This window comes from Schistocerca cancellata, chromosome 1 (assembly GCF_023864275.1).
Source record: "Schistocerca cancellata isolate TAMUIC-IGC-003103 chromosome 1, iqSchCanc2.1, whole genome shotgun sequence".
Taxonomy (NCBI): Eukaryota; Metazoa; Arthropoda; class Insecta; order Orthoptera; family Acrididae; genus Schistocerca; species Schistocerca cancellata.
Window position 1 is genome coordinate 454,272,630 of NC_064626.1, and position 19,156 is coordinate 454,291,785.

The 19,156-nt window shown below is 36.6% G+C and overlaps 1 protein-coding gene across 6 annotated transcripts in view; it reads left to right on the forward strand.

Moving 5' to 3' along the window:
• Positions 1 to 2,311: 2,311 nt before the first annotated feature.
• Positions 2,312 to 19,156, forward strand: part of LOC126176812 (tyrosine-protein kinase Shark) — a 165,417-nt gene continuing 148,572 nt past the window's right edge. The window contains exons 1-2 of one of the 6 annotated variants that reach the window (XM_049924004.1): positions 2,312 to 3,867; positions 18,830 to 18,923. In XM_049924004.1, the coding sequence (XP_049779961.1) occupies positions 3,829 to 3,867; positions 18,830 to 18,923 (133 nt within the window). In that variant the 5' untranslated portion in view covers positions 2,312 to 3,828. Of the gene's footprint in view, positions 3,868 to 3,892; positions 4,200 to 4,247; positions 4,378 to 4,617; positions 4,669 to 4,951; positions 5,039 to 18,829; positions 18,924 to 19,156 lie in introns of those variants that run through there. The other 5 variants (XM_049924017.1, XM_049924010.1, XM_049923997.1 and 2 more) reach the window with 5 other exon arrangements.

Sequence of the window (19,156 nt, forward strand, 5' to 3'; positions counted from 1 at the left end):
AATCCTGTAAATAACAAAAATTAATAATACTTTTTTAAAAATAAAAATAGAAGACATTACATTACTACTTGTTCCATAGATCATCAATATGACATTTCTGTGGCAGAATAATGCACCCTTTTCTTTGCCAAAGTCAGATTTCACCCAGTGTAGTGAAGATCATCCATTCTTCTAGTGTTGTAGCTATGCACTTCTCTGTTATTTTTGGATTGGGATGGGTTATTTATAACAAATTTCAACAGTTATTACACATATTGTAAAGGTACTATGAATATCCTGAGTTCCTTAAATAAATGTCTGCAAGGGGTCTTTGGTGGGCCCCAGCTATTACTCTGATTATAAGCTTTTGTGCAATGAATACTTTGTCTCTTAATGATGAATTACCCCAACATATGATGCCATATGAAAGCTGTGAATGAAAACAGGTATAGTAGGCTAATTTACCGATATGCTTGTCACCAAAATTTTCAACAACACTAATAGCATAAGTAGCTGAACCTAGCCGTTTCAGCATATCATCAATGTGTTTCTTCCAATTCAATTTCTCATCAATGCACTCACCCAGAAATTTTGAATATTCTGCCTTCGCAACAGACTTCTGTTCAAAGTCTATATTTATCAATGGTGTTATGCCAGAATTGTATATACTGTGTTTTCTCAAAATTTAGTGTGAGTCCGTTTGCAGAGAACCACTTAACAATTTTTGAAAGACATTATTTACAATTTCCTCAGCTGATTCTTGTTTGATGCGTATCATTACTATACTTGTACCATAGCAAAAAGAACTAGCTTTCCATCCTTATGAATATAGAGTGGTAGGTCATATGTAAAGCTACTCTTGAACACATTACTTTTTCAAGAATTTTGTATACGGCTGTTAGAAGTGAGACTGGGTGGTAGTACTTGTTAGCATGGGACGTATACTCTTTTTTTATGCAATGGTTTAACAATAGCACATTTCAGTCTACCTGGAAAATGCCCTGTTTCAGTGCGCTACTACATATGTGGCTGAGAATACTACTATCTGTTGAGAACAAGGCTCTAATAATCTGTTGGAAATGCCACCAATCTCAAGCGAGCTTTTTCTTTTGAGTGAATTTATTATTTTCCTAATTTCAACAGGAGAGGTGGGTTGAATTTCAATTTTATCAAATTGAATAGGTATTGCCTCTTTCATATACAGCCTTGCATTTCCTAATGAACAGCTGGATCCTTGTTTCTCTACAACAATTACGAATTGATTATTAAAATATTTTTACTTCTGACTTTTTGTTAACAAACTTTTCATTGAGTTTTATTCATAAACAGCTTCCTGTGCTCTTAGTTGCCGTGTTTCCCTTTTAACAATACTCCAGATTGTTTTGATTGTATTATCAGAGGTGCTAATCTCAGACATAATCCACATACTTCAATAACTTCTCTTAATAAAGTACAGTAGTTTTTATGTTTGACTGTTTCTGGATCATTACTTCTTCTAGCTATAAGATACAATTCCCTTTTCTGTTTACAACATATTTTTATCCCTTTAGTAAGCCATGGCATTTAGGCACTTTCTTAAGTTTCACTGTTTTCTTAAAGAAACTGTTTTCAAATATACTCACAAGGGTATCATGAAACTGGCTAAATTTTAAATTAGTGTCAGCTTCCCTGTGCACCTCATCCCAGTACATAATTGTTGCAAGCTTTCCCCAAAAATTTGCAATTGTTAAATCATTAATTGAGCACACTATTTTGGAAGACTGTTTTGTATTACTGGATGGAACTAAGTTGTATACTGTAACTAGCTGTGCATCATGATCAGACAGACCATTCTTAACAGGAAAAGTAATAGCATACCTACTCTGTTTGCTTGTAAACTGGATACTTACTAGTGGTTGTTTCCCAGCATATTTAAAAATGACAGTGGTCGCACCATTACATAAAAATGGAGATAAGTCATGTCCAAGTAACTATCAATCAATTTTTTTAAAACCTATTCTATCGAAAGTCATAGTGTGCTGCACGCCACTCTAAATCTGTAAGCATCTATCTGCTAACAACATTCTTAGTGATTCTCAATATGGATTTAGACCTGGCTTCCTGACTGTTAAAGCAGTGGAAAACATTATATCCTTTACTTTGTCTGCATTTGCATATTAATTTTGTTTTAAATAACACATTTGTAGACCTGAGTAAAGTTTTTGATTATGTCTGTCATAGGATTCTATTAAAAAAGCTTTACTTTTACTGTTTTATGAATAAAGTACTATCTCTGATTACATCTTTAATAAAAAAAACAAACAAATCAGACTCTCTTTTTTTATATGTGGTGTCCCACGAGGTTTATTCTTGGACTTTTGCTTTTAATAATTTATGTAAATGATTTGCACAATGCAATGCCATGTAAGTCCATATTGTAAGCAGATGACACCATCTTTGTTACAGTCCATGGAGCCTAGGACACAGATGAGCACAAAGGTGCAGAACAACTCAGAATATTCAGTATACAGTTTACAATAAATAAGTTACAAATTAACCACTCTAAAACTGTAAATATTCTTTTAATAATGACAACTGTAGTGTCTCAGTTAAGCACTTTGACATTCATCTTCATCCAAAATTTAGCTTGGGAAACTCACACTATGTGTACACAAAGTTAGCCTTACTGATAAGTAGGCTTGGGACTTGCGTAACTGACAAGCTACTGCTGGACTGTTGTTATGCTTTTTTTTTTTAACAGTCACTCCATGTGTGCACTGGTGCTATGGGGGAATGCCTCTGGAGTGAAAAGAATTTTTATGTGGCACAAAAAGGCCATTAGATGCATTCCTGGAGTAAGAAAAAACCTATCATGTATGGAACACATTAAGGAGCTCAAAATACTGACGATTGCATCTCAGTTTATTCTCAGCTGCTTGGTGCATATCAAGGAAAACCAAGAAAGCCATGAATTGCAAAGGTCTATACATAAGTATGACACACGTCAAAGGCAGATTATTGACATCACAAATATTAGCCTTGAAAAACCTGAAAGTTATGTATGCATAAGGATACACTTATTTAATATGTTACCAACAACAGCACATGGTGTATCACTGAATGTTTTCAGAAACGTTCTACACAGTAGAATAACTTACAATTTGCAATAAAAATGATCTAATCTTCTAAAATTGCTGTATTATTTGAGCTTTTCATAAAATGCTTATTGTGTCATATTGTTGTTTTATTTTCATAATGCTTTCATGCTTTATGTTAACATGTAACAAGCATATCTCATAAATATTTGTTAAAATGATTTTCTCAGCAAGTGTATTGTGTCAAATATACTGTTTCTCCTTTTTTTTCTGTATGACACATTTATATTTAATAATTATCATATGTGTCTAGTATAAACCATAATTACATATTCTTTTAAAATATCTACAATGTATGACTTATTATGCAACTATACAAATGTATGTAACAAGACATCAATTACATGGAAAATACTTAAAGATGAATCAATCAACTTAATCCTATGAGTTAGTTCCAGTAGCTGGAGAGCACAGGTAAATTACCAGGACAGGTATGACTCATAAAGTGAAGGTAAACTTCTCTAGGCCAATTGTTATTCTGATGCTATCCTACCATGGTGGACGCAGGATATTTATTAATGACGAATGGAGTTGATTCATCTTTCCAATTCATGCACAGCGGTGTTGATTCAACCAACCGCCTGTTGCTCCCGCGAATATTTCTGGGGCCGTGTTGTGTGGGTTACTGGTGCAAAAACAAGGTCGACAGGTATACTGAATACACACAAAGACTCAAATGTGATATGGACATTCAAATTGCTACTGTACGTCAACAATGTTGAAACAGCTAGTGTCAAGGTTCCTACAACTTAAGGTAAGTGGACTACTGTACGGTGTACATCTCGAGGTTTTTTTTTTATTTATAACATCCGGGCGGGACGTATTAGTTAAATCACGTTCTCTTAAAAACCATATTCACAACATTTATCCACTATTGGAAAATCTGCTTTTCTTTATGACGGGTAATTAGACTCTTAGTCACAGTGTTTACTTATATCCGGATGTGAGGAAATGAAACGTACGATCTGAATTACGACTCTGGTTTGTAAACACCTGTTGATATGTGATCTGTATGGTTCAACTACAGCTTTGCTTACATGCATCTATCGAAGTCGAAGTTTATTTGTACCGCTCGAGGAACTGAAGGTTGGTACAATAAATGAAAGACGCGTAGGAATTCCAGAATACGTGAAAGTGGTTTTTCCCCCCCATTGGGTTTAATTCCCATATTTGAAGTATTTTCATTCATAAACACGCCTGCGTAAAAGTAATATATTATGTTGGTGACAACTTCTTGAGAATTAAGTATTGAATGCTGCCTAAAGTAAGGTTACTTTGGAATGATGTGTTTACTTATCATGATCGTCATCATAGAAATAATAATGATAATAATAATAATAATGTACAATGTCGGAACTTTCAGAGAAAGAAGGAACAATCATATTCACAACAGCCAACGATTGTTGCTAAAATGCTGTACGTAACGTACTGTTTGTAGAACAGTTTACAGCCATAAATTTGCATTAATTTTTCTTTTGTGACAGACGTTGGCTCGCCCATCATAATGTGTTGGTTGCGTATGCCGAAACTTCGAAGCACTAGTGTTTCTATAAACGTTTGTATAGCATGAAACAACGAAGTATATAAAAAAAAAGAAACCTAGCTTGCAAGTCAACAATGGTAGAAAGCTTTTGTTATACGATGACAGTGTTCCGAGTCACTATATATTTAATATGCATCAAAAAACTTATTTCTCTGACAGACCAATCATTTGCAAAGAAGAAAATTTGATTATTTCCACTTGATACATAGTTACGTTTGCTCTTCGGAGCGTGATTTCATGTCTTTCTTGTATTGATTGTAGAACCTTAATTACTGTAAGGCGTAATGTATTTTTAAGACTGATAATGGTTGTATTCCAAAGGCCTTACCGTGCGTCTGGAAGCATAACGTAAGATGTAGGCTGAAGGCTGTACATTATCTCAGTAAGCCCACTGCAAGTCGTAGAGTAGTTAGCTTCGCTACTCGTATACTTCCAAGAGAATTATGTTCTATCGTTAATTGTTACATTATTTACGTTCTTGTTATTGTTCTTGATGATCATGATTATGTCTTGAACAGGAACTGCGTCTACTGCAATTAGTAGAGTAGGATGATCATGCTGACTATATAATATAGTACATAACCATTATATGTACTGAAACTTCATAGGTTTTTATTTTCGTAACTCCCAACCTTTCATTTGGTAAGGTACTTAGAGACTTAAAAATTTTTACAAATTTACAGTTGCAACAAACATAACCTACACTACTGCCCTGTAATACATAGTTTATCATCCACATGTGGTCTGAGAGACCTCAAAAAAGTAGCATATTTATTACGTAGAAATTAAATAATTGACATGGAAAATTTTAATAAATACTTTCAAAAACAAATTAACTCATCAACAAGAAACATAACTGCCAAAAACTAAGAATTTGTTTCTTACTTATGAAAAATACCCATTGCGTTCTGGTTTAACGCTACTTTTTGTTCACAGATATTGTTAGTTTAGGAACACATTTATATAATTCAAATAATAATTTGAGAACAAACACACACATTCCATGAAACTGCAAACAACACACAGAGGACATAAATCTTGTAGGTTCTGTTTATTACACACTCCCATTATACGGAATTACAAGACATATTTGCACTAATTATCACAGAGACATATCTTCATGTATGGTGACAACTGTGGCAAGTTTTTGCAGTACATTCGAGACATGTAGGCTTCCTCTGAGAGTGGCACATGTATGCAGTTTTTTTCCCTGTTACTGGAAGGACATGTATAGCACACTTAACGCTTCTGGAGTTTCTCTTCGAAGTGTTGTTGTTCCTTTTGACTACCCAAAATTCTCTCAATGCAGGCAAGAGTTTCAATAGTGAGATGGTTGTTAGTAACTCGAATTTTTGTTAATGGTCTAACGAGCTTCATTGCAAGCATTTTCATGAAAGGTAGTCTGCAAAGTGGTTGATTGTTTTTGTAAGAGCCATAGGTTACATTTGTATTTTTTGCACTAATGTCAGTGGTTCTGTAAAAAAAGGTCAATTGACAATGAGCAAATTTGATGACCACAACTATACAGAGCACACTTTTTATCCAAGCAATCTGCACGACCCTTGGTTTTATTGTAACAGGTAAGGATCTCTAGCTTACCACTTGCACTGTCAGCACCCCTACAGTGATGTATGGAAGATACCAACACTATTGCTTTATTCTTCATTGGTACAAGGGAAGTCAACATCATATTATTTCTGAACTCATAGAGCCCTGAATCCACTTTTATAGTGTTATTTGGTAGAAATGTATGTGGTGTCTCTTTCTTGTTTGTATTTACTGTACTACCAAAAGTCAGATCTTTTTCCATCAGTATTTTCAGCAACTCAATGGATCCAAACCTATTATCAGCTATTTAAATACTGAAGATGATTTGTTAGCTGAATAAGAGCTTATATAGTTTCAGAAAAGTAGTTTCCTCATATGGATCCTCCCCTCCTCCCCCCCTCCAATGTATAAATATGCATTACGAAAATATTTATTTATTTTAAATTTGCATCATCCACAGAACCCTATCAACATTGGCACAGTGACAAAGTGTCCTGTGGTATACACATCCTGGCAGTTCTGTATGTAGTAGCTTCAACTTTCACTCATGGTTGGCAGTCTAAACCAAGAAGCTAAATGATGATGATGATGTGTTGCCTTGTTCAGATGAAGGAAGTGCTTCTTTAGCTTACCAATTGAATCAATTTTTACCACAAAAGTTTTGTGGAATTCCATTGGATTCACATACCTCATCAGTGTCAGTTTGTGACACCTTTTCATTGTATTCCTTCTCGTCATGATCAGTTCAGGTGCTGAATCATGATCAGTGTTTAGTGCAAATTCTTTCTTACAATTGCTTATTTCTTCTTCTAACCACTGCATTACTATAAATAAAAATCAGGATCATCCACCTTAATCCCTTCGGAAGGACCAGCTGCCAGTGACTTAGCTACAATCCAGATGCAGTCTGTCAGGCCACAAACAAAACGTTGCAAGCCACAAAGTTGCACCTTATAGGAAAACTGCAATGAAACAAACTCAGAGACACCAACTGACAACAACGAAGGATTATTTGTCTGTGCAGCTGTGCAACTTGATTAGTTTAAACGATACAAATGGTACTTCCAACCTCAGAGGTCTGACAGACCACACTTGGGCGAATAAGGGATATATTTATCATTTCCTTTTTTATGATGATTGCATCCTCTAGGGTAAAATATTCTAGAGGAAAACTAGGGACCCATTTGGTTCTACAGGGAGGGGGGGGAGAGACTACTCAGGAGGATGTCATTGTTTGGTGAAACAAAACTGGTATTCTATGGAGCAGAGCATGGAATGTTAGGCCCCTTAATCACGTAGGTAGGTCAGAAAATTTAAAAACGGGAAATGGATAGGTTGAAGTTGCATATAGGCTAATTAGATAGGTTTGGTGGCAGGAGGAAAAGGATTACAAATGAAAATAGCAATGGGGTTAATGCAGGATTGGGTTTAATAATGAATAAGAAAATAGGAATATGAGTAACCTACTATGAACAGCACAGTGAGCATATTACCGTAGCCAAGATAGACACGAAGCCGATGCATACTACAGTAGTATAGGTTTATATGCCAACTAGCACATAGATGATGAAGAGATTGAGGAAATGTAGTCTGAGATAAGCAAAATTATTCAGATAGTTAAAGGAGCCGGAAATTTAATTGTGATTTTTTTTCTGGGGGGGGGGGGGGGGGGCTAGAATTCAACAGTAGGGGGAAAAAGGGAGAGAAGGAAAAATAGTAGGGCTAGGTGAATGTGGATTGATTTTTGGGAGGGGTGTGGGGGGGGGGGGCATGACAGACGAAACAGACTGGTAGAATTTTGCTCAGAGCATGATTTAATCATCACTAATACTTGGTTTAAGAATCATAAAATGAAGTTGTGTACGTGGAAGATGATTTACGAACCATATTTTAAATTGTAAGATATTTCCAGGGGCAGATATGGACTCTAATCACATGGCTATCAACTGTAGATTAATACTGAAGAAATTGCAGAAAGATAGGAAGTTAAGGTGATTCGACCTGAATAAGTTGAAAGAACCATCAGAAATGTGTTTAGAATCTGAACAACGTAGGAAAAGACAGATTCTACTTACCATAAAGAAGACACATCAAGCTGCAGACAGGCAAAGTTACAAGACACTTACCTAAAGCTTTTGGCCACAGCCTTCATCAGTAAAAAAGAGACACACACACCATTCACAAACACAGGCAAGCATACCTCATGACAGCCAACTCCATCATCTTCGTTTTTTTTTTTTTTTTTTTTTTTTTTTTTTATTAGATTTACTTTCATTCCAATTGAGCCATAGTGAGGAGGTCCTCCAGGATGTAGAACATGTCAGAAAAACAATAATACATGACAAATATTTACAACTTAAACAAATAAGCTGATGTACCTTCCACAGGTCCCAAGTGGAATGGTCGCCCCCCCCCCCCCCCCCCTTTTATTTTTTTTTTTATTTTTATTTTTATTTTTTTTTTTTTTTTGAGCCCTATATGTAAGGATTATTTTAAAACTCTCATTTACTAAGATAGCATTAATGCGCAGAATTTAAAATTTAAAAAAAATTATCATAAGGTAATAAACATATAATAGAACCACTACAATACTTGTTTACAGTGAACACATTACTGCACTGAAATCATGCAGAAGTTAAAGGTTATACACAAACCAGTTGGTTCTACTGACAATTCATCAGTGGAGTAGGAGGAGTTGGCCACAATAAATTCTTTAGGCTTCTCTTAAACTGAATTTCATTGGTTGTTAAGCTTTTTATGGCTGCTGGCAAGGGATGGAATTCTGACTATTCTGGCCCAAAATGTAGGAGTTGGCTGTTGTGTGTGTATGAGGTGTGCTTGCTTGTATGTGTGTCTCTTTTTACTGATGAAAGCTGTGGCCAAAAGCTTTATGTAAGTGTCCTGTAATTGTCCCTGTCTGCAACTTGATGTGTCTTCTTTATGGTAAGTAGCTATCTTGCCTTTTCCTACATTGTAGACATTCCTACCTGGAGTTTCCATTGCTTGTTTAGAATCTGAGATTGTTGAGAATTTCAGAGGGAGCATTATTAGGCAATGCTTGACTAGAACAAAGGAAAGGAATACAATAGAAGACAGATGGGTACCTTTGAGAGATGAAATAGTGAAAGCAGCACAGGATCAAATAGGTAAAAAGACAAGAGATAGTAGAAATCGTTGGATAACACAGGAGATATTGATTGTAATTGATGAAAGGAGAAAATATAAAAATGCAGCAATTGAAGCAGGTAAAAATGAATACAAATGTTATAAAATAAGATTGATAGGAAGCACAAAATGGCTGAGCAATAATGGCTAGAGGACAAAAGTAGGGATTTAAGCATATTTCAGTAGGGAAGAGGTAGATAATGCCTACAGGAAAATTAAAGAGGCCTTTTGGGAGAAGATGAATATTAAGAGCTTAAACAACAATATGGGAATTGTGAGTCCACCTTGGCGCAAAACACTTTGTTATTTGTTTACTTATTTATTCCTAAAATTAGTTTCAGTAACAAATATCGCCATCATCAGTGAGTTTTTAAAATCTAAAACATGCAGAAAATAGCATAGTTAAACAGCACATTATTACATTTCTACTGTAAAAGTGCGGGTTCTATAAATCTAAAACACGAAGAAAATAGTATAGTTATACAAGCACTGTAACACAGTATTACATTTTTACTGTAAAAATGTAATAATGTGTTCCCAGTTTTTACTGTAAAAATGTAATAATGTGTTACAGTTTTGTATAACTATGCTATTGAAACTTCCTGGCAGATTAAAACTATGTGCCGGATCGAGACTCGAACTCGGGACCTTTGCCTTTTGCAGGCAAGTGCTCTACCAACTGAGGTAGAGCACTTGCCCGCGAAAGGCATAGGTCCCGAGTTCGAGTCTCGGTCCAGCACACAGTTTTAATCTGCCAGGAAGTTTCATATCAGCGCACACTCCGCTGCAGAGTGAAAATCTCATTCTGGGAACTATGCTATTTTCTGTATGTTTTAGATTTAAAGAACCCACCGATGATGGCGATATTTGTTGTTGAAACTAGTTTGGGGAAATAATAAGTAAACAAATAATAAAGTGTTTTGCATCAAGCCGGACTCACAATTCCCATATTGTTGTTTTTCTATGCAAACATGGACCAAATGGAAGAGCTCCGAAATAAAGTTATTGATATCAAGAGCTTAGATGGAAAACCAGTCCGAAGCAAGGAGGGAAAGCTCAAAGGTGGCAGGATTATAGGCTATAGAGGGTCTGTGAAGGGAGATGAACATGGAGGCATATTATAGAAAGTGAAATGGGTGTAGATAAAGGTGAGGTGGGAGAAATGATACTGCGAGAAGAAATTGTTAGAGCTCTGAAAGATCTAAGTTGGATCAAGGCCCTGGGAGTAAATGATATTTATCAGAACTACTGGTGGCCTTGGTAGAGCCAGCCATAACAAAACTCTTCTATCTGTAGTGCGAAATGTACGAGACAGGCGAAATACCCTCAGAGTTAAAGAAGAATGTAATAATTCCAATTACAAAGAAAGCTATTGCTGACAGGTGTGAAAATTACTGAACTGACAGTTTAATAAGTCATGGGTGCAAAATACTAACACAAATTCTTTAGATAAAAATGGAAAAACTGGTAGAAGCTGACCTCAGAGAAGATCAGTTTGGATTCCGGAGTAATGTAGGAACATGCAAGGCAATACTGACCCTACGCCTTATCTTAGAAGATAGGTTAAGGAAAAGCAAACCTATGTTTACAGCATTTCTAGAGAAAGCTCTTGACAGTGTCAACTGGAATACTCTCTTTGAAACTCTAAAGGTAACAGAGGTAAAATACAGGGAGTGAAGGGCTGTTTACAACTTGTACAGAAACCATACAGTGGTCATAAAAGTTGAGGGGTATGAAAGGGGAGCATTGGTTGAGAAGAGATTGAGACAGGGTTGTAGCCTATTGCCGATATCATTCAGTCTTTACATTGAACAAGTAGTAAAGGAAACCAAAGAAAAATTTGAAGTAAGAATTAACGTTCAGGGAGAAGAAATAAAAGATTTGAAGTTTGCGAATGACATTGTAATTCTGTCAGATACAGAAAAAGCAATTGGAAGAGCAGGAATGGACAGTGTCAGGGAGAGGAATATATGAGAAGAATATCATCATAAGCAAAACAAGGATAATGGAATGTAGTCAAATTAAATCAGGTGATGCTAAGGGAATTAGATTAGGAAACAAGATGCTTTAAGTAGTAGGTGATTTTTGCTATTTAGGCCACAAAATAATTGATGATGGGCGAAGTAGAGACGATATAAAATGTAGATTGGCAATGGCAAAGAAAGCATTTCTGTAAAAGAGAAATTTGCTAACATGGAACATAAATTGAAGTGTTAGGAACTCTTTTCTGAAGGTATTTGTCTGGAATGTAGTCATGTATGGAAGTGAAAATGGATGATGAACAGTTTAGATAAGAAGAGATTAGAAGCTTTTGCAATGTGGTGCAATGGAAGAATGCTGAAAATTAAATGGGTAGATCACGTAACAAATGAGGAGGTAGAATATAATTGAATTGGGAAGACAAGAAATTTGTGGCACACATCAAGTGATCACAAATGTAGTTTTGGAGCGAAGTGGGGGAGGGGGCGGGAGGGGGGGGGGGGGAATCATAGAGGCAGGCCAAGAGATGATAAATAGATTAAGAAGACTGTAGGTTGTAGTAGTTATTCAGAGATGAAGAGGTGTGCATAGGACAGAGCAACACCGAAAGCTGCTTCAAACCAGTCTTTAGGTGGAAGACTACAATATCAACCACTTGATGAGGGTAATGTGTACTGACTGAAAAAAAAATGTAGATACCATCTAACAATTGTATACTATCAATAGCTCACTTGTGATGATACCATTAATGGCAATTGCTCAAACTGCTCCACAGATTGTAAATGGTTTCTGTGAAGGCTTTAATGGTCAACTGTTAGGAGAAAATTTTATGTCACTTTTTCAGTTTTTAAATTTTCATTTTCTTCCTTTAATGATGGAAAAGTTTCAGATCTTGAGTTGTAGAAAAAGGAACAAGGTGCCGCAGATAAATTTTTAAGAACCTGAATAAAAGAGCAGTTCATGTGGATCATCATGTTAACTGTTTACTCAATAACATAAAATTTTATTTGCTGCCCCCTAAGAACCAGCAAATAGCAGTCGGTTTACAAATTGTAATTCAATTTTCTGATAATTAATTTTATGAATTATGCATTTGTTTGTAAATATTGTCAACTGACTGTTGCTGCCCAACCCCCCAATATTCAACAGGATCTTCAAAAAGATACGGAATGTAGTGCTAAAAAAGATGAGATCTTTTGGAAACTGTAAATTAGGCTAGTTTCTAATAGTAATTACTATAAGCTGAAGCAAATTGCAGGCAGTTTTCATTTATATTCAGTCGGAACTTGAAGTTTGTAATAAACGTAAATGTAATAAAATCCTTAAGCACAGACTTTTGTAAAAGTAAGACACTTGTAGAATTAATGTTTTGTGAGTGCAATTTTTACTCCCATTTTTATTCTCAAAGAGAAAATATCAACCTTCAAAATCATCCCCTACTTAGTTATGGCAGCTGTGTACAGGATGACCAGCTCTTTAGGAATATCCTGGTGCAAGCAATCTGCTGTTGTTGCTTCAAGCCTTTTAGTTTCATCTCAGAATGGTGTGGTATCTGAATTACATGGCAGACTATGCCACACACACACACACACACACACACACACACACACACACACAGAGAGAGAGAGAGAGAGAGAGAGAGAGAGAGAGAGAGAGAGAGAGAGAGTGTGTGTGTGTGTGTGTGTGTGGAAGGGAAGGAGAAAGTGGAAACCCCAGTGCTAGTGTATAGCAACACTTGCCCCCTAAATAACACTAAAGTGGCTTCTGAGCTTAATATTCCCATCTGACTGACAGGTGATCACCAACAGCGTTACTTATATCATGGTTTATGGTACACTGTGGAGAAGTCTGAAATGCAAACATTTATGATTAACATTGTAGTAACTGCCTCTCCTTCTTTGACATTCCAGTATTAGTGTTGGAAATTTGTGTGTGGAGAAGTCTGAAATGCAAACATTTATGATTAACATTGTAGTAACTGCCTCTCCTTCTTTGACATTCCAGTATTAGTGTTGGAAATTTGTGTGTGTGTGTGTGTGTGTGTGTGTGTGTGTGTGTGTGTGTGTGAGAAATGGAATGGGGTACCTCCCAGGCTTAGGGTCACTTCAGTGACAGGCATTAGATTCCTTAGCTGTGGATATAGATTATAGAATCATACAGGAATATGAAAAACTATATTTTGGTTGTATATCTGAAAACATTTTTGTTGTTACAATTATGCAGCTGCTGTCATAAAGAGAATATTGACAACTTGTTTGAAGCATCAGCTCATGCTTATCACAATGAATTGTTATTATGTGTGCTGTTACTTATGTCACACTCCATGCAACAATATTTATTTTGCTTTGTCAGCCTATAATATCTCTCTCTCTCTCTCTCTTTCTTTTTGAATACTGCACTCCAGTTGGGAACATATAGTAGAAATAGGCTACCTTGACAAGTTTCACTTAATATGTTTGTAAATGTAAAATTGTTGTAAAACAAAAATAATTTGTTGTTGCTAGAAAAAAATTACAAGTCTGATTGCAAATATTTTGACTTAATGTAAATCATGTGGCCCAGAAAAATGTTTCGCATATTTAGTTACTTTTTTGTACTACTCGTAAAATTATATGCCCTCATTACTTGCCATAAGTTATATGGATGCACTGAAAAATAAACTTTGTAATAAGGATCATCTTATTACAAGGCAGTTGCTTTCAGTACTAATTTTTTGCAACCTAACAAAGAAATTAGTAGGTGGTAGAGGTAATGTCTATTAATTTTGTTGCTAAATTTTAATATAAACTCTTACAAAGGTTTAGAAATAGCCCATAACTTCACCTATTACTGAGCAGTACCATTCTCATTCGTTGGTTAGTAAGGTTATTAAAAGGGAAACATGGTTCTAACAGGGTCAAAAATTAAAATTTCATTCTTTGCTTGCTGCAGTATGAACCAGTTTCAGCTTAGAGACCATTGTAAATACCTCAGTTGTCATATTCTAGAGGTGTCACAGTCTGTACAGTATGTCAGGTGAGTTGTTTAGTAACACTGATACAAGCTTGAGGTGTGCTGTGTCCTGTTTCCCATTATTTTCACAGCTGATGTAGTTGGTGTTTTCTCAGTTTCACTTGACAGTGGCCACTGAGCATTTGCCTAACTAGGACAACAGATGCCTAGAGCCCATCCTCCGTTCCTCTGCCATAGTTCTCCATTTTTTGTTTAATTCTCAATTCTGTTTGTTCATTTATTGAGATCAGCTTGACTTAACAATGAAGAGGAGATACTCATTTCAATAATTCTCTTTTTTATGTTACCATCCAAAACAGAGACATTGCTTGCAATGATAATGTGGTTCTTTTTTTTATTGTTTCATTGCCAGTCAGTATAAATCAGTAACAAATAAAAAAAAAACATACTCTGAATATATTCCTTAAACTTTTGTTGTGTTGGCTCTCTTGGAAAAATCGAGAGTGACATAACTCGCTGTACCTTTAAGGAGCAGACCTTACAGAACTGTCGCTCACAACAATCTGACCCAAACTTCCTCATGATTTTCTTTCAGACTATCTTTTTAGTGCCTCATTATCATTTCTCCTATTCCTCTTTTACCTCTTCTTCTTCCTCTTCCCCTTTCCCTCCTTCTTCCCCTTATCCTTTGCTGTTCCTAATTTTTTTCTTCTGTCACAAAAATGCACCCGCATGGAAAAACACCACCAGGCATGTGCATCTACTACAATACCCAAATTAGACCACTGCTTCCAAGGCAAAAACTGACCACTCAGTTTCAGTTTTTAACAAGAGGTTACAACTCTGGTGGCAACAGGGTTTCTGCTTCAGTTAGTTAGTGACATATATGTTCCATGGATCGTTTTGCATGATAGATTGTAATGATGTGAAATGGGTCATTTTACACTCACGTCATAAATTAGTCTGCAGATCTGTTTACATTTGAGCTTTTCTAAGGGTTTTTCTTTTATATATATATCACTGGATAAGTGATCACAAATGTTTGTTGCAGCATAACATAAACTTTATGTGATCGCTCTGAGCTTGTTGATACCAGTGCCTACCAATTTTAATTGTATATTGTAGCACTGAGGATGGTCACTAAGTGACCGAAAATCGATTTTGCGGATAATAAAACAAAAAAAATACGACCAATGCTGTTTCTCCTTCCAATTATATCCATTATCTGGTTGTGGTGCACAGAACACTCCATGGAGTCGCCAATCAATAAATATTATTCTGATAGCAAGTTGAAAATTGAGGATGAGACTTATTTGCAGAAAACCAGTCAGTGATACTGTTAAGAACTTTGTTGACCATTTCTTCTGCTCCGTATGATGCATGGATTGATTACAATACTAGTGTCATGTGCAAAAAGAAGTAATTCTGCTTGAAAGAACCAATTCTGCGTGTTGTATACTAGACGGAAGATCATTTATATATATATATGAGGAACAGTAGATGACCATAGATTGAACCTTTGGGAGCTCCATGCGTGATTTCGCCCCAGTCAGATGTATGTCCATGGCCTATATAGGTTGAATTCTTTTCATTAGATATGACATTATCCATTGGTTGTCAACTTATCTAGGAGAATGCTGTGATTCACACGGTTAAACATTAAAGACGTCACAGAAAATACCAACTGGCACTGTTTTATTATTAAATGGTTATAAAATCTGGCGAGCGAACACATAAATGGCAGATTTTTCTCTTTAAAAATGTTATAGTGATATTGGAATTGATATTAAAGAAGTTAATCAGTAAGGTACAGGGTGTTTCAAAAATGACCGGTATATTTGAAACGGCAATAAAAACTAAACGAGCAGCGATAGACATATACCGTTTGTTGCAATATGCTTGGGACAACAGTACATTTTCAGGCGGACAAACTTTCGAAATTACAGTAGTTACAATTTTCAACAACAGATGGCGCTGCAAGTGAAGTGAAAGATATAGAAGACAACGCAGTCTGTGGGTGCGCCATTCTGTACGTCGTCTTTCTGCTGTAAGCGTGTGCTGTTCACAACGTGCAAGTGTGCTGTAGACAACATGGTTTATTCCTTAGAACAGAGGATTTTTCTGGTGTTGGAATTCCACCGCCTAGAACACAGTGTTGTTGCAACAAGACGAAGTTTTCAACGGAGGTTTAATGTAACCAAAGGACCGAAAAGCAATACAATAAAGGATCTGTTTGAGAAATTTCAACAGACTGGGAACGTGACGGATGAACGTGCTGGAAAGGTAGGGCGACCGCGTACGGCAACCACAGAGGGCAACGCGCAGCTAGTGCAGCAGGTGATCCAACAGCGGCCTCAGGTTTCCGTTCACCGTGTTGCAGCTGCGGTCCAAATGACGCCAACGTCCACGTATCGTCTCATGCGCCAGAGTTTACACCTCTATCCATACAAAATTCAAACGCGGCAACCCCTCAGCGCCGCTTCCATTGCTGCACGAGAGACATTCGCTAACGATATAGTGCACAGGATTGATGACGGCGATATGCATGTGGGCAGCATTTGGTTTACTGACGAAGCTTATTTTTACCTGGACGGCTTCGTCAATAAACAGAACTGGCGCATATGGGGAACCGAAAAGCCCCATGTTGCAGTCCCATCGTCCCTGCATCCTCAAAAAGTGCTGGTCTTGGCCGCCATTTCTTCCAAAGGAATCATTGGCCCATTTTTCAGATCCGAAACGATTACTGCATCACGCTATCTGGACATTCTTCGTGAATTTGTGGCGGTACAAACTGCCTTAGATGACACTGCGAACACCTCGTGGTTTATGCAAGATGGTGCCCGGCCACATCGCACGGCCGACGTCTTTAATTTCCTGAATGAATATGTCGATGATCATGTGATTGCTTTGGGCTATCCGAAACATACAGGAGGCGGCGTGGATTGGCCTCCCTATTCGCCAGACATGAACCCCTGTGACTTCTTTCTGTGGGGACACTTGAAAGACAAGGTGTACCGCCAGAATCCAGAAATAATTGAACAGCTGAAGCAGTACATCTCATCTGCATGTGAAGCCATTCCGCTTCCGCCAGACACGTCAAAGGTTTTGGGTAATTTCATTCAGAGACTACGCCATATTATTGCTACGCATGGTGGATATGTGGAATATATCGTACTATAGAGTTTCCCAGACCGCAGCGCCATCTGTTGTTGAAAATTGTAACTACTGTAATTTCGAAAGTTTGTCTGCCTGAAAATGTACTGTTGTCCCAAGCATATTGCAACAAACTGTGTATTTCTATCGCTGCTCGTTTAGTTTTTATTGCCGTTTCAAATATACCGGTCATTTTTGAAACACCCTGAAGGTAATGTAAATATTGTCAGTTGCCCTCTGCTTTTGTGGACTTCCTCAATGTTATTATATGCAGTGCATGAGAATTAACCTGTAATAATTGCTCTTTCAGATGTACGCTCTGCTTTCTCCTTTTGAACTACTCTATTTGAGACTCTTCATAGAAATATGTAGGCTAACCTTCCTTTGCAGTCCCTATTATGGTAAGACCCACAAATTTCTCACTTGATGTGGGTTCTTTAAACTTTGTAAGTTGTATTTATCTATATAGATGGCATGTTTCTTCAAGTGTCTGACACACAGGTTTTTTAGCATTTCCGCAGTGCTGCCCCAAGAGTCAAACAAATCAGCAAATCAGTGACCTTATGTGCTGCCCGTCTTTGTATACATTTAATATCCCTGTTTGTCCTATTTGTTATGTATCCCACACAGTTGAGCAGTGTTCTAGGAAGGATCACACAAGTATTTTGTTAAGTCTCCTTCATAGACGTAGTGTAGTTTCTCAGTATCTTACCAGTGAACTGAAGTCTTCCATGTGCTTTAGCAATTATTGAGCCTACGTGTTCATTCTTTCATATCCCCACAAATTTTTACATAATACATGCATGGTGTTTTTGAAAGTGCTCCATTTTAGGCCTACATTTCTGGACATGGAAAGAGAGTTTTCAACCTTTGCATCACTTTGAAATCTTATATTCTAGCAACTGAGACAGGAAACAGTTTCAATCCACTTACATCTTGCCAATAAATATAGGTGGTGTTTAAATTGTTTATAGGTTTCACTTCACAACATATATTCAATACATTGTTAAGTATCAGTTCATCATTGTTAATGTTAATAACTGCGTGGTAAATGTACATGTCTATGACACAAATTAAAAATGTTAGGCAACACTGTACACATTTTTTGCATCACAAAAATGGCAATAACTTACTGGGCAGCGAAGAGACCTAAAAATATGCAGTACAGTGTTAGTGCCAGGTAACTGGTCAGACTGGGGGAAATACAGTTTATTATTGGATATGAGAAAATGGCTTTATTGTTTTCTTTGTGTTTCCTGCTACTAAGAATATGTTCTCCATATCACTGTGTAGTTTATAAAGTGTTTGTACATATATTAATATTAGACACGAGACTGCAAATATGGTTTATGATGTAGATGGTGTTCTTTTGCAGTGCAACTCAGATGTGACAATGAACAGGGATGATGAAATCTGTTGGTACCATGGAAAGATATCTAGGGAAGCAGCTGAACAGCTTCTGCTCCAAGGTACTTCATGCCCATCATTGGACTTAGTCAGGAATATAATTTTATTAGAACACAAATAGATTCTAAATTAAAGAATCTAGAAAGTTTTAATCACAGTTGTATTAAAGTTACTTTGTGATTTGTTTTATCGATGTTATCGAAATTGTAACCTGTTGAGAACTTCTCAGGTTTCTTTTTATGTCTTGCATCTGTTCCCTGCTTCATACTGCTAGCAATTTTCTTACAAAATGTGA